Source organism: Odocoileus virginianus, chromosome 22, assembly GCF_023699985.2.
Source record: "Odocoileus virginianus isolate 20LAN1187 ecotype Illinois chromosome 22, Ovbor_1.2, whole genome shotgun sequence".
In the NCBI taxonomy this organism is placed as follows: Eukaryota; Metazoa; Chordata; class Mammalia; order Artiodactyla; family Cervidae; genus Odocoileus; species Odocoileus virginianus.
Window position 1 is genome coordinate 42,923,494 of NC_069695.1, and position 23,528 is coordinate 42,947,021.

At 35.3% G+C, this 23,528-nt stretch overlaps 1 protein-coding gene across 2 annotated transcripts in view; it reads left to right on the forward strand.

Annotated features, from left to right (window-relative positions):
* Positions 1-23,528, forward strand: part of PIK3C3 (phosphatidylinositol 3-kinase catalytic subunit type 3) — a 159,929-nt gene that overhangs the window by 40,877 nt on the left and 95,524 nt on the right. For both annotated transcript variants that reach the window (XR_011482771.1, XM_070452922.1), the window contains exons 5-8: positions 14,544-14,630; positions 16,718-16,813; positions 19,454-19,525; positions 22,913-23,017. Coding sequence is in view for 1 of the 2 variants with exons in the window: in XM_070452922.1 (XP_070309023.1) it covers positions 14,544-14,630; positions 16,718-16,813; positions 19,454-19,525; positions 22,913-23,017 (360 nt within the window). In the remaining variant the exon portion in view is untranslated. The remainder of the gene's footprint in view (positions 1-14,543; positions 14,631-16,717; positions 16,814-19,453; positions 19,526-22,912; positions 23,018-23,528) is intronic.

Sequence of the window (23,528 nt, forward strand, 5' to 3'; positions counted from 1 at the left end):
CTGAGAATCCTCCCACAATAAATAGCTAATAATATGAAGTAGTAGTAAAATAAGTCTGATAATTTAGGAAGCCCTAGAAGAGATCAGTTTGCAATCTAAAATTACAAACCAATGAAAGCTAAAGTCAGTAATTATAACAAACAACTGGAATATATCTGCCAGAAATTCAGACAGTAAAATACTGAAAAAATAATTTAAAAATAAAACATTATATAAGATTATAAAACATAAATCAAGGGATCAAAACACAAAAAGCAAGATACTATTTGCTACTATAGCTGTATAGTGAACCCTTTATTTTCCTTTTTTCAAACCCAGGTGGTTTTATAAGCTAAATGTATAAAACCTGCTGAGATCAGTATGACCATGAACTAGAAAAGGAAAGTGAAAGAAAGGAAAATTAGACGCTTCTCACTTATAGATGGAAAATTTCAGCAGAAAATTAGAAAACTGAATCAAGCACTTAAAAAGTACATCATGCCAAAACAGGATTTATTCCAAGAATGTTTACATAAAAGCAGTTTGGGGCTTCCCTTTTGGCTCAGATGATAAAGAATCTGCCTGCAGTGAGGAAGACCCATGTTCAGTCCCTGGGGAAGATCCCCAGTAAAAGGAAATGGCAATCCCCTTCAGTTTTCTAGCCTAGAGAATTCCATGAACAGAGGAGCCTGGTGGGCTACAGTCCATGAGGTCACAAAGAGTCAGACACAACTGAGTGACTATTTTCATTTTCAGAAACAGTTTAACACAGGATATCTATTAGTATACCTTATTATTATATTACTGAGTGTTTCAGGGGTCCCCCAAAATGAGATAATGGAATCACAGGACTCAGAGGGAGTTGTAATCACAGCTAAGATTTATTATAAGCAACACAGTAAGTATGTACAACTAGATGGTTCAGTTAGATAAAAAGGTGTAGCGGGGTCTGGAGAAATCCATATATAGGCTTTCTATTCTTCCCCTTCCCAGCCCAGGAACAGACTCACTTGATAGTGCTTCTTTCTCCAGAAACTAAAATGAAGCCTTTTAGAAAAAAGCCCTTTGAGACTCAGAAATTGGGGGTTTTCCTGGGGGTCTGGTCACACATTCTTTGCCCTCAACTGCCAAAAGTTTAGCCTCCCAGAAAGAGAGCTGTTGCTCACCATAAATTGCATTGTATGAAGAGCCGTGCCACAGTGAAACATCTATACCAGTTAGAGAATGTTTCAGAAGTCAGGCTTTCACACATTGACCAGGGCCATCCTTGCAAGCAGGTCCTTCTACAGTTAGAGCTTCAAGCCTACTGTGTTAACTATCTCCTGCATATTAAAGGAGAAAATAACATATGGTCAAAAGGATCCCCAGTCTTACCAACTTTTTGGTAAACTTCAACAAACATTTATCATGTAAAGTTTTGGTAAAGTGAAATATGACTTTCTTAACGTGATATAAGAAATAGACCAAGAACTGATAACAAATATCTTACCAAATGATTAAATGTAAGAAGCGTTCTCTTTAAAGTCAGGAACAAAATGAGGATGCTTCTACTATTGCTCAGGTTAGACACTGTACCAGAATTTCTTGTACTAGTCTGTACAACGAAACTGTGTATATAGAGGTAAAGGATAGGAATTATTTACAGATGATGATCATATAGAAAAGTCAAAAGAACTGTTAGACAAACTGTTACAAATAGTCAAGAAATGTTAAATGCAAGATTAATTAAGCAGAAATCAGTTACTATTCCAAAGTTTCTATCACCAATCTAAAAATACAATGTTTAAAGAATATTTGCAGGATTAAGAAAAACTACATGAAATTTAGAAATAAACCAACTATAAAAGTTATCGATTTTCATCTTGGAAATCCAGCAATTACATGCTTAGATTTCTACACTAAGAAAACTCACTTATGGGCATAAGGAGATACATACTTATTCACTTTAGCACTGATAATAACACAAAATGTTGAGCTTGTTGGGAGAATAAATGATACATTTACTCATACTGGGATACTCTACAACAATTTAAGTGAAAGCATTTGAGCTGTGTAGATTAACAGAGATACATCTCAAAAACAGCATTAAGTTTAAAAAAGCAAATTGAAATGAAAGAATGAGGGAAGTCTTTACAAATACCTTTGGTTTGCTTTTTTTTAATCTTTTTTAAAAAGAGTGAAATAAGATAAACTGTTAATACATGTTCAGTTTTGACAGTGAATACATGGATGTTTGTTACATTATTCTGCATACTTTGTTTTATAATAAAAATAAAAAATTTAATTGCCTACATAATTTTAAAACTCAGGCATTTAACTTTCCAGAACTGGGGAAACAATAAATAATATTAAGTCACCTAGTGCATTTATACCACCTCTTTTCACACTTCTTGGAATTCATTTACCGCTTAGTGAAGTTATTTGGTTAATTCCCCCACACTGAAAAACATTTTGATGAGAAAGATCAACGTCAACTAACTCAATTAGGTTGCTAACACACTACTTTTTCAGTGTGCTTTTAGTGGGAAGGGAGGAAGAATGGCTGGGAGGGGAGGGTGGGAAGGAGGAAAAATATTAATATTCTGTTATCCTTAGGGATTTTTCCTTCCAAATGTCAAACGGTTCTCTGTAAAATTATTCAAAACTGTAAAACTTGTTTAGTGGCACCATTGATGTCATCAAATTGTATAAGTAGTATGTGTAACTTTATAAGAATAACATATTGGTTTTGATTCTGTTGGCTTTTTCTGTGTCATAAAAGAATGTGGTAATCTCTTACAAATTTATTACTAATGATACATGGTAGAATGTTTTTTACAAGTCACTTTGATATGCTTACTGATGTCTAAGATTGTCAAAACTTTTAGATTTGTATTGAAATTGATGGTAGTAAGTAGACTAAATTCATTTTTGCCGGTGGAAGATTAAGCCTTAAAAGAATATCGATTTAAGTTCTATAAATCTATTGTCTGTCTTCACAGCTATAGTTTTTGCCAGAAAAGTACACAATAACATGCTTTTAAGACTAATCTCTGAGAAGTTAAATTGAAAACAACTTTTATGAGGCAAATACCACTCTTCCTGAATAAGATGCACATGTAAAATTTCAAAGTAAAATTGAAGATCTGTGGCTAAGGAAATTAATCAGGAAAGTAAAAGAAACTCCTTGTCTTGTAAGAATTAAGTACTCTAGGTGTGTGTGCAAACTCTAACATATATACCTCCTTTTTAAATCTCAGTTCAAGTGAATTCTTATATACAATTATATTTTTTTCTTCAATTATAAATTACTGTGTAACATGTGTTTGATTTGAAACAGATTTGACACATTAAAAAATTATTAAAGAATCATACTGTTTAATAATTGAAATCTATATCAGTGAGCCATAGTGCATCCTACAAATATTGATAGATTAGTTGACTGATAATGATTTTCTATTTATTGAATACTTCTAGTCTAGGCTTAGAAAGGTGTTCCTGTTAAAAAGAGTTATAACATTTAAATTGAAAGAATTTAGATAAATCAGATATTAAGTAGTTGAAAAAACACAACCCTCTGTAATCATGGTGGAAAAAAAAGTAGTCTTGGGTTTGGTAGTTCCAGCCTTTCTTATTGGCCAATATTCCTGTAAATGTGTCAAGAGGGCGGTTTCTGAACATTCACATAGGCTCTCTGAATCTGGAAGTTTTGGTGATAAGAGTAGACTGGGTTTTTTGTTTGTTTATTTTTTCAAATGGCAGAGGGGGAAAAAAATACAGCTTTGTCATTTTTTTCTCCTTAGGTTTCCTGAAAAGGCATCAGTGTATCTGACCCAAGCATCACCTGTTGTATAGTTACTTATTTTGGAAAAGCCACCTATCTTGTAACTCCCCTCTTAAAGTTTCTCAGTGTGAATAAAGTTTGAAACCATAAACCTATGCATTTTTCTATATAGGCGGCTTTATTAACCATAAAGCAGCATCATCATTTAATTTATATGGGTTTTTAGTTGGATCTAATTGAAAGGCCCTTGGAAGAAATAATTTAAGAGAGAATAATTACATTAATACCTGGGTTTCATTTCATGTGTTTGAGGTAAATTAATCAGATTGATCCTTAATCTTTGAGTGTATTATGAAGCAAAATAACCTTATTAAGCATCATCTTGATAAATGCTGGTCTTTTGTGGTTTCAACAGAATTTTCTCCACAGTTATTCTTAAAGTAAGTTTAGCTTTTAAGTAGCTTATTACAAGTTAATGTACATCTATACTAGTAAAAGATATTTAAGTACAAAGACTATAAAAATCCCACAGTAGTCACCATTATTATTTTAGTTGATATGCTTTTGGTAAATAAATGTATGTATGTGTGTATGTAATATATGAATGTGTATATATTTATTTTTAATTTGGGATCATATTGTGTGTGTTTAAATGAATGGTGTTTCAGAATTGTTCCAGGCCATTTCAGATGCTTTCATGGCGTGATTTGTTAAGACTATAGGATTTTGTGTAATGTGGATATGCCGTAATTCGTTTCAGCACTCCTCTGTGGTTGGCTGTTCAAACTATTTGCAATTCTATGTGGTTGTTAAGCCTTTATCCACTTTAACTTTTCTCTAGCTTGAACATTGTAAGTTATTATTTCATCTCTTGTAAAGCAACAAAGCCTACCATTTTCTCTCCAGTTGAGTCTGTCTATCTCTTCTTATTTACCTCCCTACAGATTCCTAGGCAGATTTGAAATAGATAAAAAGTTTTTCAGTTATTTTTACTCTCCCCTTTCTTCCTTCATTTAAGCAGAGACTTGAAGGATAAGGAGTGAGTCAAACAAACAGGATGGAATCTTCCATACAGAGGAAACAGCTTTATTGGTCAGGATATCAGAGAGCTTGCCAGTCTCCCCTGTCCATGGAATTACCCAAGCAGGAATACTAGAGTAGGTTGCCATTTCCTACTCCATGGGATCTTCCTGACCCAGCAATTGAACCCATGTCTCTTGTGTCTCCTTGGTAGGCGGGTTCTTTACCACTGAGCCACCTGGGAAGCCCCCTTCTTCCTTCAGGCTGTAAGAGTATTGTCTACTATAAGGAAAAATCCAGATCATGGTGAACCTCAAGAAAACTGATTCCCAGTAAGCATCTCATATATATATATATATATATTGATATATATATATATATATAGATATATATATATAGATCTTACCATTCTCCACTTTGAAGAGGACTTGATTTACCTAAATACTCACTAAGGGCTACCATTCCGATCTCTCTTTAGCACCTAGGCACATCAGACTCTCTGATGTCCTGACAAGTAAAGCTGTTTCCTCTGCGTGGAAGATTTCATCCTATTTGTTTGACTCACTTCTTATCTTTCAATCTCTGCTTAAGTGTTATGTGCCTGAGAGGCCTTCTCAAGAACCCCCGTTATTTTTCTGTCATATCACCCCATTCATGACTTTAATATTACTGTTTCAGTTTGTGTATCTGATGCTGAAGCTCCAGTGCTTTGACGACCTGATGCGAAGAGCTGATTCATTGGAAAAGACCCTGATGCTGAGAAAGAGGACAGGAAGAGAAGGGGACAGCAGGATGAGATGGTTAGATAGCATCACTGAATCAATGGATATGAGTCTTAGCAAACTCCGGAGATAGTGAAGGACAGGAAAACCTGACTTGGTGCAGTCCACAGGGTCCCATAGAGTCAGACACGACTTAGCAACTGAAAAACATAGATGTATAAGCATTTACCATATGAACATACAGGCATTATCATATAAATAACTCACCCCTATCTTAAGTTCTTTAAGGCAGAGAACTTGCTTCTTCTGTTCAACATTATGTGCCCATCTCCAGAGTGGAGGACCCTGATGGAAGTTTGTAACTTTAAACAACAAACTAACATATATTCATGTTGAAATTATTTAAGTACTAGAGAAAAGTGACTAAAAGCATGAACATTCTTTTCTCCAGCTTCCTGTTGAGTGTCACTTCCTCCTCCTTGCCCCTCATTCACTCCCCAAAGCTCTTGAACAGAATTGCAGAGTATACAAGCATTTATTTTTTGTTATGTGAACCTTTCACTTAGAAGTCCTGTCAGTAAATATAAATAATTGAATGAATAAATGCTAGGTTCTGTCAACCATTCATAGCTCTCAAGAAGCTTATGGTCTAGTAGGGTAGATAAGCGTAAGGAGCGATGACTTATGAGTTGTGGTGATCATGGAAGTGTGTCTGTTCCCAGGGATAGCTATCCAGTTTGACATTCTTTTTCTCTGCTGTTTCTCGTCTGTATACAGTGTAGCAAGCTGGCCTACTTCTAAGTTCTGTTCTTGGTACTTGTGTTGAATACATACTCACCTGAAGCATCTTCCTCAAGCATGTATCTGTCCTCCCATTAAATCTGATATACATTATTTGTACTCCCAAGCAGTTACCTGTACATGTTATTATTTGGTTCTTACTGATTCTTTTATTTAAATAGCTTTTAAAATAGCTTGATGTTTAATTCTTAGTTAAGTTAGAGCTCAATAATGATACTATTATTTCTGTGACAGTGGGCTTCTTTTCCAACCTCTATATGACTTCTTGTGAATTCTGTAGAAATCTATGTTTCTTAAAAAGAAAGAATGACTCTAACTGATACCTTGACCTGGCTGCTTTTTAGGATGAACACCTTCATAAGGATTGTATCTTCACAAGCAATTTGAGACAAATTGCACTAGTTTTACCCTGCTGTTTAACAGAATGCAGGTTTTCTCATCTGGGAGATCTAGGACAATGACATTTCAGACCCTAAATGAAATATAAATTGTTCAACTTCATTGTTGGTCTTCATTTTTTCTAGATATTCTCAGACTGGAGACAACTGGAAGCTGCTTCAGACTGGTGAAAACCACCCAAGTCTGTCTACGTAGACATCAGCACCTGTAGAGATGAAGTGACATAGGTTATGGGCTAATAACAGCTGCTTACAATATGCACAGTGCTTTATAGTTTTCTAAAATTTTAGTACAATTTTTCATCTAATGTTAAATTATTTAATTTGCATCAAGTCTTACAGGGCTCATGGTCTGGAGAACTGAAATGGGTGGCTGGAATTAGCATGTCAGTTGGAGAGTTGTAGGAACTTATTTTGGAGAGGAAGGTAAGGCCTAATCATTTAGGAACTGTGATAGATTCTAGACTTTACTTGATGCCTGAAGTCCAGTCATGAGCTAGCTTTGCCATCTTCAGATTCTTTTCTCTTGCTCTTTTGCTATTGAGTGATTTGTTTTATGCTTATATTATCTAGTAAGCGCTATAGTAGCTAGTTCCCATAGATGACCCTCAATGAAGGAAACATGCTTCACAGTGCTCATGCCTTCATGTTGGATCTGCACTTAACTCTGACTCACTTTAACTAACATGATGTAGCTGAAGTGATGCTCGCCTGTTCCAGAACTAAACTTAAAGACAGCCTGAAGGCTTCTGTTTTTGCACTTTGGGGAGTAATGAGCCACCATGTAAGAAGTCTGGCTGCCTTCTTGGAGTTTCTGTGTTCAAAGACTACTTGAAGAGGGAGCAGCACTAAGAATACCTTCAGAAAGATAGAGGCCCCCACCACCTGGTTTCCCAGCTGAGCTCCACCCTTTCCCACAAAGGTGTTAGAATTGTGAGTGAAGCAGTCTTGGACAGTCCAGTTCCAGCCATCACATGAGAGACTGTTAGACTAATTAAACAATATTCAGAATTCCTCAAGAAAATGACTTCTTGATGTCTCCACATATTGTTGTTGTTCAGTTGCTCAGTTGTGTCTGACTCTTTGTGACCCCATGGACTGCAGCACATCGGGCTTTCCTGTCGTTCACTATCTCCTTGAGCTTGCTTAAACTCATGTTCATTGAGTCAGTGATGCCATCCAACCATGTCATCCTGTCGCCCCCTTCTCGTCCTGCCCACAGTCATTCTCAGCATCAAGATCTTTTCCAATGAATTGGCTCTTTGCATAAGGTGGCCAAAGTATTGGAGCTTCATCTTCAGCATCAGTTCTTCCAGTGAATATTCAGGGTTGGTTTCCTTTAGGATTGACTGGGTTTGATATCCTTGCTGTCCAAGGGACTCTTTAAGATTCTTCTCCAGCACCGCAATTAGAAAGCGTCAATTTTTAGAACTCAGCCTTCTTTATTGTGACATATATTAAGATAAATGTTGTCACTTAAGTTTCGGGCATGCTTTTTTACATAGTATCAGATAAATAGGCTTTCCTGATGGCTTAGTGGTAAAGAATCTGCCTGCCAATGCAGGAGATGTGGGTTTGGTCCCTGGTTTGGGAAGATTCCCTGGAGAAGGACATGGCGACCTACTCTTCTTGCCTGGGCAATCCCACTGTGGTGTCTTCTCTGGTTGCAGAGTATGGGCTTTAGAGCCCGCGAGCTTCAGTGGTTTCAGCTTTCAGGTTTTGGAAGCTTAGGTTCATTGGTTGTGGTTCACAGGTTTAGTTGCTCCACGGCACGTGGGCTCAGGGATCGAACCCGTGTCTCCTGCTTTGGCTGGCAGATTCGTTACCACTGAGCTACCAGGGAACCTCTGCAGTTGCTCTTGTATTCAACAGTCATAGTAATATTTCCTAGCAGGTTATAAAGATCTTTCTTTTTTTTTTGCTTGTAGTATTTCTTTATGTGTACCGTAGTTTACTTTAACAGTTCCCATTGTTGGTAGACATTTATATTCTTTGATGTCTGTGTTTTCCATATTGGAAACAATGATGCACAAATACTAATATATCTCAGGTAATTTAAACTTGTACTCCTAAATGGTTTTACCAATTTATGGTACTACCATCCTTGACCATGCGTTCTTTGGCTGTTATTTGTAAGGTTGAGAATAGTCATCTTTTAGTATTCAAATAGAAAAGCTAGAAATATACCATGCAAGTGCATGTGTGCTGAGTTGCTTCAGTCATGTCTGACTCTTTGCGACCCTATGGTCTGTAGCCCACAAGGCTCCTCCGTATATGGGATTTTTAGGCAAGAATACTGTAGTGGGTTGCAGCCCTCCTTCAGGGGATCTTCCGGACCCAGGAATTGAACCCACATTTCCTGTGGCTCCTGAATCACAGGTGGATTCTTTACCATAGAGCCACTGGGGAAGCCCATGTATATTATATTAGCAGCAAACATGAATTCTGGTGTTGGTGAAATGACTTTAGAAAATTTTCAATTTATCTGATGATTTAATAAGGGAAAGAAAAATGCCCAACACATTCTCCCATATCTGAACTTAATAAGCTTTTGACATTTTTTTCCTCAAAGGAAACTAGTGGAGAATCAACTACTACATCATAAGTATGAAAGTTGTGTTTAAAACATTAAAAAATTTAATGGGACTTAAATCTCTTTCTACAAATGCATCAATAGAGGAGATAGTGAAGACTGGTGGAAAGAGTATGAACTTTACAGACCTGGGGTTTCAATTCTAGCTCTGACACTTCAGTGTTGATGTGCTATGTGCTATGTTGATGTGCTATGACCCTGTATATTTTTATTCATTTAAAAAACTAGTTGGAAACATATGGCAAAGTGAGAATACAATTCTTTAACGACTATAAGGGTTAATACTACCTGTCATAATGTGCATCCATTATTCTATTTGAATTTTGGTACCAGGACTAGAAGTTAATCCTTTTTGTAGATCTGTGGGTTCAAAAATGACAGAATTAAAAAATGGAGTGCTAGGATTAGAATTTTAGGTCATGAACTTGTAGCCTCATGTTCTTTTGGTTCCCTTATGATTAATTCTTGGTCTGTTTACATGTTAGTATTTGTCTAATATTCCACAAAATATTTAGTTCCTGCTGCTTTGTATGAATAATAAATTGTTGCCTTATCCATTTTCATTTAGAGGTTACCTCAGGTGGAAAAGAATTTGTTATTCAGAAGACAGCTAAGCTGATAGTATTTTTATATTAACAGTGATCCTCAAAACTTGTATGAAGTTACCATTTTCATTTCTGAAATAGTTTGACCATGTAATTGTGATTCAGTTCAGTTCAGTTCAGTTGCTCAGTCGTGTCCGACTCTTTGCAACCCCGCATGAATCGCAGCACGCCAGGCCTCCTTGTCCATCACCAACTCCCGGAATTTACTCAAACTCATGTCCATCTAGTCGGTGATGCCATCCAGCCATCTGATCCTCTGTCATCCCCTTCTTTTCCTGCCCCCAATCCCTCCCAGCATCAGGGTCTTTTTCCAGTGAGTCAACTCTTGCATGAGGTGGCCAAAGTACTGGAGTTTCAGCTTCAGCATCAGTCCTTCCAGTGAACACCCAGGTAATTGTGATAAGAGTCCCTTATTTGAGGAATATAAAGAATACTGATGAAGATTTTTGGTTCTGTGAGAGAGATAAATTAAAATTGGTGAAAGTGTTTACCATCCTTGGAGGAATGCCAAAATAGCATGTATAATAGAAATGAAGACAAGTCATAAAGTCTAGCTACCATGAAGTCCTTAATGCCCAGTTTTGCTTTGTTATGAATTTGTTTAGAAAGAAAGGTTTGATGCATAAATAATGCTGTTGTTTAAAATTACACTATCTTAGACAAAATCTAGTTGCAGTTTGAGAACCTTAGAAATTATCTTGAATTCTGTATAGTAGTAGACTTATTATTTAATTTGTGAAACCAAGTTAGATTGGTTTGTAAGACCTTCAGAGGACTGTACCAACTGCAGCTCTAGAAATTCTTTTTCTAGCTCTAGATCTTTTATTACTGTTAATTCTTTTATTGTTATTTAGTTGCTAAATCTCTTTAAAATGCAACACACACACCAGTGAGCTTACATCTTAGAGTATTATAGCCTCCTGAGAAATGCCTTAGGTGTGTAACTATCTTATTTTTCATATTGAGGTGTGGAAAAAAGTTTGTTTCCAATTTGAAGAACTATTATTATAATTCCCTTTATAATAATCAAACTGTAAGAAATATAGATGAAGATATGTTCAGTAAAGGCTTCATTATTTTTTAGCATGTTTAGTGACAGATTATAGACCATTAAAAAAATTTTTTTTTTAAGTTGTAACAGTTTCCAGCCAAGTCCATTTCTTATCTTGATAGTTGTGTATAGCTTTTGTTGTTTATAGAAATATGTCAAATGTGAAGGTGACATAACCATTCATTTTTTTAAGTTTATAGATTTTTTTAAAAAGATTTTACTTTTGTTGAATAGTTTTACATTCACAGCACTGCTAAGAGGAAGGTGGAAATATTTCTCATATACACTAAGAGGAAGGTACAAATATTTCTCATATACACTCTGCCCCAACTCATGCATAGCTCCCCCGTTTTCAACACCTCCCACCACAGTGATACATTTGTTACAATTTGTTAAAATTGATGAACCTGCAGGGAAAGGTCATAATTACCCCAAATCCATGATTTTACCTCATAGTTCTCTGAATATGGTACATTTTATGGGCGCTGACAAATGTTTAATGTCATTTATTCATCATTATAACATGATACAGAGTAGTTTTACTGCCCTAAAAATCTTCTGTGCTCCATTTTTATATCCCTCTTCTCCCCTCTACCCTGGGCAGCTTTTTTGTGGTTGGTTTTCAGTCACTAAGTGCTGTCCAGCTCTTTACAAACACATGGACTGTGGCAAGTCCGGCTCCTCTGCCCTCCACTGTCTCCTGGAGTTTGCTCAAATCCATGTTCATTGAGTTGGTGATACTGTCTAACCATCTCATCATCGGCTGCCCTCTTGTTTTGCCTTCAGTCTTTCCCAGCTTCAGGGTCTTTTCTTACGAATTGGCTCTTGGTATCAGGTGGCCAAAGTATTGGAGCTTCAGCATCAGTCCTTCTGATGAATATTCAGGGTTGATTTTCTTTAGGATTGACTGGTTTGATCTCCTTGCAGTCCAAGGGACTTCTCAAGAGTCTTCTCCAGCTCTGCAATTAGAAAATGTTCATTCTTTGGCACTTACAGCATTCTTTATGGTCCAACTCTCACATCCACACATGACTACTGGAAAAGCTGTAGCTTTGACTGTCTGGACCTTTGTTGGCAAAGTAATGTCTCTGCTTTTTAATACACTGTGTTTGTCATAGCTTTTCTTCCAAGGGGAAAGTGACTTAATTTCATGGCTGTAGTCACTGTTCTCTGTGATTTTGGAGCCCAAGAAAATAAAATCTGTCATTGCTTCCACTTTTTCTCCTTCTATTTGCCATGAAGTGATAGGACCAGGTCTTAGTTTTTTTCATGTTTAGTTTCAAGCCAGCTGTTTATCTTTGTATTATCTCCATAGTTTTACCTTTTCTTTAGTTGGAGTCATGCTGTAGGTAGCCTTTTCAGATTGGCTTCTTTCACTTAGTAATGTGCACTTAAGGTTTCTTGGTGTCTGTTCATGGATTAATACCTCTTTTTTTTTTTTAATTAGAGGATAATTGCTTTATAATGTTGGGTTGGTTTCTGCCATATATCAGCATGAATCAACTATAGGTATACACACATCCCCTCCCTCTTGAATCTCCCTCCCCCCTTCCACCCTGTGCCACCCTCTAGATTCTCAATGAGTACTGGCTTGAGCGCCCTGCACTATACAGCAAATTTCCACTGGCTATCTATTTTATATATGATACCTCCTTTCTTTTTAGTACTGAGTAACATTGTCTGAATATACCAATTTATCTGTTTACTATTGTGCCCAAGTTTTGGCTATTACAAATAAAGCCATAAAGCCATAAAAATATCCATGTGCACTCTTTTGTGTGGGCATAAGTTTTCAACTCTAGGTAAACACCAAGGAGGGCAATTCCTGGAATGTATGGTAAGAATATATTTAGTTTTGCTTGAAGCTGTCACATTGTCTTCCAAAGCGGCCATATATTTTGCGTTCCCCCAAGCAATGAGTAAGAATGCCTGTAGCTCTACGTAGTCCTCACCTGTGGTTGCTACTGTCAGTTTTCCAAATCTTGGTCATTCTGATAGACGTTTAGTGATTTCTTGTTTTAATTTGCATCTCCCTGATGTCACGTGATCTGCAGCATTTTCATTTAACTATCTGCCATCCATATTTCTTCTTTGGTGAATTGTTAAAATCTTTGGCCCATTTTTTTTAATCCGACCACTTGTTTTCTTTTGTTGAGTTTTAAGAGTTCTTCATGTATTTTGGCTAACATTCTTTATCATGGGTCTTTTACAAGTATTTTCTTCCAGTCTGTGACTTGCTTTCTCATTCTCTTCACACTGTCTTTCACAGAGAGAAGTTTTTAATTGTAATGAAGTCCAGTTTATCAATGATTTCTTTCATGGATTGTGCCTTTGGTGTTGTATCTAGAAACCTGTCATCATACCCAAGGTCATTTAGATTTTCTACTATATTATCTGATAGGAGTTTTGTATTTTGTGATTTACATTTAGGTCTGTGATTCATTTTGAATTATTTTTTTTGTAGAGGATGTAAGGTCTTTGTCTACATGTATTTGTTTGCATCTGCATGTCCAGTTAGTCCAGCAATACTTGTTAAAATGACTGTTAAAATGACTCCGTTTTATTGCCTCTGCTTCTCAGTCAGGGATCTGTTGACTGTATTTCTGTGATCTATTTCTGGAATCTATTGTATTTCATTGATCTATTTATTTGCTATTTTGCACACTATCTTGATTACTGAGATTGCTTTGCATCTATAGGTCAAATTGGTAAGTACTGACATCTTGACAATATTGAATCTTCTTACCCTCATTAGAGTATCTATTTATTTAGTTCTTCTTTGATCTTGTTCTTCAGAGTTTTATAATTTTCCTCATATAGAGCTTATACATATTTTGTTAGATTTATATCAACTTTATTTTGGGGGGTGCTAATATAAATGATTAGCTTATATTATGACATGAGTTTGAACAAGCTCCAGGAGTTGGTGATGGACAGGGAAGCCTGGCTTGCTGCAGTCCATGGGGTCACAGAGTCAGACACGACTGAGTGACTGAACTGAACAGGATGTAAATGATTATTGTCCGACTCTTGAGACCCCATGGACTCTAGCCCACCAGGCTCCTCAGTCCATTGAATTTTCCAGGCAGGAATACTGGAGTGGGTTGCCATTTCCTTCTCCAGGGATCAAACCCAGATCTCCTGCATCTGCTGCATTGGTAGGTGGATTCTTTACCACTGCGCTGCCTGGAAAGTCCAATGTAAATGAAACTGTGTTTTTAATTTCAAGTTTTACTTATTAATTGCTTGCATATAAAAAAGATTGACTTTTTATTTGAACCTTGTTTCCTCCTTGCTATAATTGCTTATTAATTCCAGGAGGTTTTTTTGTCCATTTTAAAATATTTTCTACATAAATGATTATATCACCTTTGACTAAAGCATGTATTATTTCTTCCCAGTCTGTTTATTATTTATTTCCTTTTCCTTGTTTTATTGCATAAGCTTTACTTTTTTTTTTTTTAAGGGGAAAGCAAGTTTATTTAGAGATACACATCCTGTAGGTAGAAGGTAGTGTTTCCCAGAAGGTGAGACTGGCCCATTACTATTCTTTATCCTGTTTTCTATGAGATCTGTCTCTTAAAATTTTCTCTATTTTGTTTGTTTTTCAGCTCACCAAAGCTCATCGTCAAGGTCACATGGTGAAAGTAGATTGGCTGGACAGATTGACATTTAGAGAAATAGAAATGATAAATGAGGTGGGTTGTATCCCTCTTTTATCTTTGAAAATTTTTTGTCCAGAGTTTTAAATGAAAAATTGTTTTTAAGAATTATTTATTGTCATGTATCTTTCCTATGTGAGATATTGAGGATAACTTCTAGTTGTGAGTTCTGTGCTAATAAGAGGAAAACTTGAGATATCTACCTTTCTTATATTTTAGTGTTCTTCTGAACCCTGAAATAAGTGGTAGATATCTCTGACTCAGATGTCTGGTAAAGAATCCTTCCACAGTGCAGGAGACCTGGGTTCAGTGCCTGGGTTGGGAACATCTCTTGGAGAGAGTAATGGCTACCTACTTCAATATTCTTGCCTGGAGAATTCCATGGACAGGAGCCTAGTGGGCCACAGTCAATGGGATCGCAGAGTCGGATACAACTAAGTGACTAACACTTCCCTTTGACTACTTTGCATCGTATATATCATATAAGTGAAGCCCGTGTTAAGTTTGATACCTCACTTGTAGATTCTCTTTCTCCATATGGCAGTTTATGTTGAAGTTGGATATGTCTGTCAACATAATATCAACACAACATCTTTACTTCAGTTACCTTAAGTCATCGTTAGCAGTTCCTCTCCCCGGTTAAGATGCTCCTTCTCTTAGGCAGTACATGTAGGACTGTGAGCACTTAATGGAGTTACGTGGTTCAGATAATTTGTGTACTTCCTGATCTTGTGTATTGGTCCTGAATTGGTTTAATTAAGACATGACTTTAGTGAAACTCTTCACAAAATTTTCTGTTCATTAACACTGATATACTAGATGTTTGGCCTAGAGATCAGAAATAGCAATTGTATATTAATCACATTATGAGAGAGGGATAACAATTTTGTGATATATGTAGCTAATAGTGATCAGCACATGGCACAACTGACTTAATTTTTGTTCTCTGAACACTTTTTAGCAGGAGGAAGAGAGAAACTGGTCATTTTATAGTGAACACTTAGAAAAGTTGAATTTTAGCATTGTGCATTTTTAAAAAATGAATTAGTAGTGTCTAACAACAGTTATATTTAGTATGAACACTGGGTATCTTTTCTAAACTTACTCATGATGTATTCTCATATACTGAAACTGGAAAAAAAATTTACTGTTTTGAATTTTTATAGTTGTCACATTCCAAAAACAGTTTAATAGAAATGCTATTCATCACTTACTTACCCCTGGTTTTAGAAAATGTAACGTTAGTGCATACTTTGCCCAGCCTTTTTCTCACTCTGTCCACACTCTTTAAAAGATAGAGGCTAACAGGCCATTACCATTATCATAATGAGCTTATAATATGCTTCATAAAGCTGAACAGTTTTAAGTGACCTTCTTAGATCCTTGTGATTATATAACTATAGATTTAAAGCCATTTTTCAAACTGATTTGGGTTAGAACTAATCACCCTTTAAGTTTCTTTTTTTTTTTTGCTTCATTATTAACATAATATTTGCTTTCTTAAGGGAATACAGTTATACACACAGCCAACATTTTAAATGTTGGGGAAGAATAACTGTTCCCCAGTGTATTTAAAGTGTATTGATAAAAATTTATAAATGATTGCAAGTTATTTTAAGACCATTTATAAATTGTCAAAAACTTGTAAATGTTGTATCTGTTAAGCTCAAATGACCTCTGTCCTTAGTTACATACTTTGTTTTACCTTTGTTTTTGTTATATTAACTTTTATATTTGGATTAGTCCATAGGGTTTAAGAGTGAAATGTTCTTTGCTTAAATTTTTTAGAAATACAAAAATCTTATTTTTTTTGAGATAAAATAATTTTCCTGCAAATGTATACTAAATACCTTTACAGTGTTATGTAATAAAATTCATACTACTGAAGAAACCAAAAATTTCATTAAGTTTGAGGAAGGAGTTACAAATGAGTAGTAGGCACTTCTGGATAAGGCAGTAGTGAAATAATAGTAGTATATAAAAAATAGTACACTTATAATAATGACATAAACATTTGCTACATTTTAACTTGTATTTGATGAATTCCATGTATTACTGAATTGGGAATAAGATACAAACTGGTTTTGAAGAAAATCATTTTTCATAATTTTTTTCTTTTTTAGAGTGAAAAACGAAGTTCTAATTTCATGTACTTGATGGTTGAGTTTCGATGTGTCAAGTGTGATGATAAGGAATATGGTATTGTTTACTATGAAAAGGTATTTTCCTTGGAACTGTTTATGGTCTCTAAGGTAGAGGGGAGGGGGAACATTACAAAAAATTACTATTGTTCCTGCTGGGATGAATTATTTGGCTACAGGATGGCAGTAGACAGCTGTCAGCAGCAGCTGTTTATATATATACAAATCAAATCATTTAGCTAGAACAAGATTACAAAAGCTGATCATTCATGTAATGCATTTCTGGGTTACAGAATTCAATAAATATGCAAGAGATTAAAAACTTTTTGATTAATTGTTTTCTAAACTGGCAAGTAGGACATTAAAGCAATAGCTTCATTAATAATTAGTATCCACTTGAAAAGTTAAAAGAGGGTATCATATTTTTTATGTGTTAGTATATTGAATGTTAAGGGTATGTTTGTATATAAGTATGTATATAATGTGTTGAAACTGTATATGTGACCCTAAACATAAGTATGCTATGAAAGACCTTTTAAATGTTCATTTATTTATAAAGTACATGCAAAATTAAGAAAACCATGTTATCAGTAGTCTGAGTGGTAAAAGTATGCAGTTATGAATTTGCTGTGGTTTGTTCATTACCAAAAGAAAGTGGTTGTGTGTTGATATCTAGCTACTTGAAAAATATCTATGCTTTAAATGCTTATTGATGGGTCTTCATTTCAGTACTACAGAAATAATAGTATGTGGAGTTCAAAAGCACATAAACTAGACACCTTCTGTTATTGTGAAAGTACTGAGACAAGTGCTTATGAGGATGGTGTAAGTCAGAATCAGTGTAAGTGAGGACAGACTTGATACATGGCATAATAGAATAATATTTCTTCCATCGTAGAGCTAAGTTGTTCATAAGAAGTAGTGCTTTGAAATTGCATTTACATGTTAGTGTTATTTGTTAAAGTTGTCAACAAGTGATTTTTTTTTTTAAATACATGTTTTATAGCTGTTAAATTACTATTTGAAAGATGTTTTCATAATGAAGGTTTAGGATTTGCATAGTTAGTTTGTGATCATTTTTCTGGTACTTTGCAAGGTTATATATATATATATATTTTTTTCCTCTTTATCTTTTACCCCTTCCTTTAGAAAAAAGGTTAGAAAAAATTAACTTGTTTCAGCTTTTTATTTTATAAATTATATTCTCTGGGGGAGGGAAAAAAGATAGGGAGGTAAACTATTTAACACTGTTTATTCATTAGAAAAGCTGTTAAAAAGAAAGGGTAATAATGTATGTGAGTGAAATTGTTTTGTTACCAATACATTTTAATAAAATCATGTTTTTAATTTTTACTATATGTAATTTCATTAAAAGCAATATTTCCCACCCATATGGAGTTTATATTGCAAAAGCATGCTAATGGTGATGATATTTTCAAACACTGGAGATGTGAAGGATCTTTTGAAAGATAGCTTTGATAATAGATGAAATAATAACAGAATGGAAATTAGAAGAATTTCAAGTATTTTTGAAAAGGTTCTTGACCCCTTTCTAACTGCTTCTTGAAAATTGCCCATAAATTAGTGCCTGTCTACCTTTCCTGTCATATTTCCACTTAGTGTAAAGATTGCTGGGCCAGTGCATTGAGGCTAATGGAAATAGACTTTCTTGTCACCTGTCTTCTGTGACAGATAGCCTTAGTGAAGATTACTTGTCACAGTTGTGTTGATAAATGTGTTTTTTGGTGTTGTGACTGAGAACCAGCCTGTTAAACAACAGCTGTGGGAATTTGTGGTTTTCTCTAAGACTCAATTACTGAACCTAGGGTCATAATACTCCACCCTTTCAGTCTCCCCTGATTTTGTTACACATATGTAAAATTGAAAATATACTAGCATTTGGAAGTTGACAGAAAAATTTGATGCTAGGTATACAATTGTGAGGAAATGAGTTTCAACCTAAATTAGTTTACCCTTTTCCAGGATGTATGCAGTGACATTTATTAGGCCAAATTACCTTTCTTCCCTGAATTGGGTAAAAATAAAAGCCAGAGTTCTTAAAAAATGATAATGCCAACAAAATAAGACAGTTTTATTTCATAAAAATTGATTCTTGTTATTCTAGCTTGCATGGTATTGAGTAAGTGTCCTCTGAGAAACAATGCTGCTGAGTTTCTAGTTGGGTATAACTTTGAGTAATGTTGGCCCACATGTAAAATTCTACTTTTCTGAGCGGAACTTAATTGTGGTAATTGGAAAAATTACCAAAATCTGCTAAGTGATTTTTGCAAATAATGTGACATATCCATTGTGCCATATTTTAAGTATACTCTTTGATTTTTTGTTCTGAGTTTTAAAATTAAGACATATTATTTTGACTCAGTCATTATAAACAAAGTTTAAAACAAAATCCTGACAAAGATAGTCTACTTATTTTCCAGACATTATATCTCTAATAACTATATAATACAGTTTTTTTTATTGTTAAATTTTATTTTCTCAAAATATTTCATCAGCAACAGAAGGTAACAAATGGATATGTATGTATAGCAAATGGATTTAAAATATAGCTGAAAGATGATAATTTTTTAAAAGGAGGAATGATGTTATTTAAAATTTAAAATACATTAGAGTATACATGCTCATGTATTGTCTCTTGCCATTTGGTTAAATATATATATGTATGTATTTTTTTCAACTTGTTGCATTGTGATTCAGGATGGTGATGAGTCATCTCCAATTTTAACAAGCTTTGAGATAGTGAAAGTTCCTGACCCTCAAATGTCTATGGTGAGTCACTGTCAAATTTCTAATGAAAGTTCTTTTCTCCAGACTGATTATGACTTATATCCACCTCATACACTTTCTAAAAAGTGTATCTGTAACTTCATTGGTTATTAAAAGTGAATAATAAATTCACTTCAGCCATATGGAATCAGATTCAAATGGAATATTTATAAGAAATGCTACCTTATCATAAGGCTTGGATAATGAAGTGTTGGTAAACCATTTTATTTTAATTATTGAAAGAGCTGTAGAATGTGATCTTGAAATAAGATTTGGAGAAACAAGTATTTGAAAGATTGTCCTCATAATAGAAGGGGAATTTATTTATACCAGAAGGTAATAGTAAGATCAGTGGTTAAAAATTTTAGGGAGATTGATTTTAGTGAAAAATAGGGAAGTTACCTGAATTGTTCAGTTTGGATTATGGCTTCTTGGATGATTTTGAGATACCTGCTTATGAATTGTTGAGATGACAGCTCTCTCAGGAATAAGAAAGAGGAAGAATTCTTACTTTGTAGCAGATGTTTAATTTGATGACTTCAGATTTAGAAAGTTCCAGAAAAAAATCCTTTTTGACAGCATAATATAAACTGTGATATTCACACTTAGAATTCATTTATGTTACTCTGAACTATTTTATTCTTATTTTACACATTTCTAATTAGACTAATTACCTTCCTAATCAGAACAAAGTAGATTGAAAGTAGCACATTGGAAGATGGAAACATGATGATTAGGGTAAATACAGGTCATTAAAGCAGGAAGTAATGGCTGAGGGCCTAACTTCAAAGGAAGAAATAGGGGGAAAAAGGGAATAAAAATTTGGAAGAAAAAGATCACTTGGGAATTGTAGAAACAAATCTAAGTACTTCTCCCGTTCCCAAGCCTGGCATAATAAAATAGAGTTTGGTTTAGTTCAGTTCAGTCATTCAGTTGCGTCTGACACTTTGCGACCCCATGAACTGCAGCACACCAGGCCTCCCTGTCCATCACCAACTCCTGGAGTTCACCCAAACTCATGTCCATCGAGTCGCTGATGCCATCCAACCATTTCATCCTCTGTCGTCCCCTTCTCCTCCTGCCTCAATCTTTCCCAGCATCAGGGTCTTCTTAAATTATTCAGCTTCTCGCATCAGGTAGTCAAAGTATTGGAGTTTCAGTTTCATCAGTCCCACCAATGAACACCCAGGACTGATCTCCTTTAGGATGGACTGGTTGGATCTCCTTGCAGTCCAAGGGACTCTCAAGAGTTTTCTCCAATACCACGGTTCAAAAGCATCAATTCTTTGGTGCTCAGTTTTTTTTATAGTCCAATTCTCACATCCATACATGACCACTGGAAAAACCATAGCCTTGACTAGACAGACCTTTGTTGACAAAGTAATGTCTCTGCTTTTCAATATGCTGTCTAGGTTGGTCATAACTTTCCTTCCAAGGAGTAAGTGTCTTTTAATTTCATGTCTGCAGTCACCATCTGCAGTAATTTTGGAGCCCAGAAAAATAGTTGGTCATAACTTTCCTTCTAACGAGTAAGTGTCTTTTAATTTCATGTCTGCAGTCACCATCTGCAGTGATTTTGGAGCCCAGAAAAATAAAGTCAGCCACTGTTTCAATAGATCTAAAATGGATACTGAGTTTTCATTATAAGATCAAATTGTCTTTTACATTGTGGATATAGGAAACACATAAAGAGTTACCTTCAAAATGGATGAGTGTATACAAATTTTGTCATATTGGAACCATATTACTTTCATGTAGCTTGTACCAAAATGTCAGGTAAATGAGAGGTCTGTTTATTTAGTGTGTTTTTTTCTAAATAAAATGTTCATCAACAATTACAGGTTAGTTAAAAAAATCAAAGATGTTAGACCTCTATTAAATTTTTTTGGTTTTAAATGCAATTGAGAAAGGACAAAACAAAGGATATTTTTTAAAAAGCGAGCAACCCTTATCTGCTGTGTTAAAAAAATTTAATTTGTAGCCATTAGTATTAACTAAATAGAGGAATATAGCAAACATTGAGTACCACCAAGCTGGTTTATCCCTGTATCAGACAATAAAACAGACTGTGTAAGTGTGATACCAGCACATGTACATATACACATAGACTGATACAACTGTCTAAAAATCCCAGAAATAAGTCCAAGTACATAAGGAAATTGATAAAGGTGACTTTTCATCACTGGAGCATAGTGCTGGGGAAGAGCCATTTAGAAAAAGATAAAATTACCGTACCATACATTACCTCACACCATACATAAGGAAAAACTCCAGATGAATCAGGGATTTAAATATTATAAAATGGATCCTAACTGGATCCTAACTGTTCATTGGAAGGACTGATGTTGAAGCTGAAACTGCAATACTTTGGCCACTTCATGCGAAGAGTTGACTCATTTGAAAAGAACCCTGATGCTGGGAAAGGTTGAGGGCAGAAGGAGAAGGGAGTGACAGAGAATGAGAGGATTTGATGACATCACCGAGTCAATGGACATGGGTTTGGGTGGACTCCAGGAATTGGTGATGGACAGGGAGTCTTGGAATGCCATGGTTCATGGGGTTGCAAAGAGTTGGACACGACTGAGCAACTGAACTGAACTGAACTGGTACTTTACTGTCAGTGTAGGTAAGGAATTCTAAAGCTGAGTCAAAATTCAGAGGCAACAAAAGAACTGATTGGTAAATTTGACTATGTTAAAAAAAGTTTGCATGGCAAAAACACCATAACAAAGTCAAAAGACAGTTGACAAACTGGGAGAAACTATTTGTGATATACATCACAAAGGGCTGCATATCTAGTATGTCAAAAACTCTTAATACTGAAGAGTAAAGGACCAAAATTCCAATTGCAAATTAGGAAAAATACATGAACAGGCAATTCATACATGTAAAAATGAATAAAATAAGGTCTCTTTAAGCAAAGATAGTGTGTTAAAATCTTATTATGATTTTGGCCGTAGATAATATAGTCAAGCGTTTTGGTCATTGTCACTGCCCTAGGTTATTCCTGGCAGTTTAAGGTGGTAGTATGATTATATCACAAAGTTGCTAGTTACTCCTAGGAAAAGGGAGCTTTAGTCTGGGTTGTCAAGGGAGATTTTTGGAGTGAAGGTGACATTTGGTTGGCTAGACTAAAATCTTGAATACAATGAGGAGTTAAAACAAGGACCTGGGATGGCATGCGCATGTGGACCAGTACCTGGTGAAGCATACCCTAGCTTGCTTAGCTTTCCCTATCACCACAAGATACAGAGGAGACTACAGTTGTAACAAGAAGAAAATAGTATTATAAACTGGTCTTAAGTAACTATTTGCTTTTTCTGAGTGACTATTGAAACTGATTATTGGTGAAATTTGCATTGTTGGTTAATGTTTTTAAATAATTTATAGGAGAATTTAGTTGAGAGCAAACATCACAAACTTGCCCGGAGTTTAAGAAGTGGACCTTCTGACCACGATCTCAAACCTAATGCTGCCACAAGAGATCAGCTAAATGTAAGAGCATTTAAAAAATATTAATATAAAAATAGTTGAGTGGGTATTTTGATTGAAGCTCATGTGATAGCACATCACTTAAAAGTGATTCAGATGCAGGTTAATGAATCCTGTGTAGTTTCAACAACTTAACATTTCTGTCGTTTTGTATCATTTTGGGGCTTTCAGGAACTATATTAGCCCTAGAGACAAAGCTACAAATAGTATGTCTTCTTAATGTAGTATTCTTAGAAACTGACCCTAAGATACATTGTCTAAGAGAAGTCTCCTGTTGGCTTAACAAGAAAAAGTAAAGTGAAAGTGAAAGTTGCTCAGTGGAGTAGACTCTCTGCCACCCCACGGACTATGGAATTCTCCAGACCAGAATACTGAAATGGGTAGCCTTTCCCTTCTCCAGGGTATCTTCCCAACCCAGGAATTGAACCCAGGTCTGCCCACATTGTGGGTGGATTCTTTACCAGGTGAGCCTCAAGGGAAACCCAAGAATACTGGAGTGGGTAGCCTATTCCTT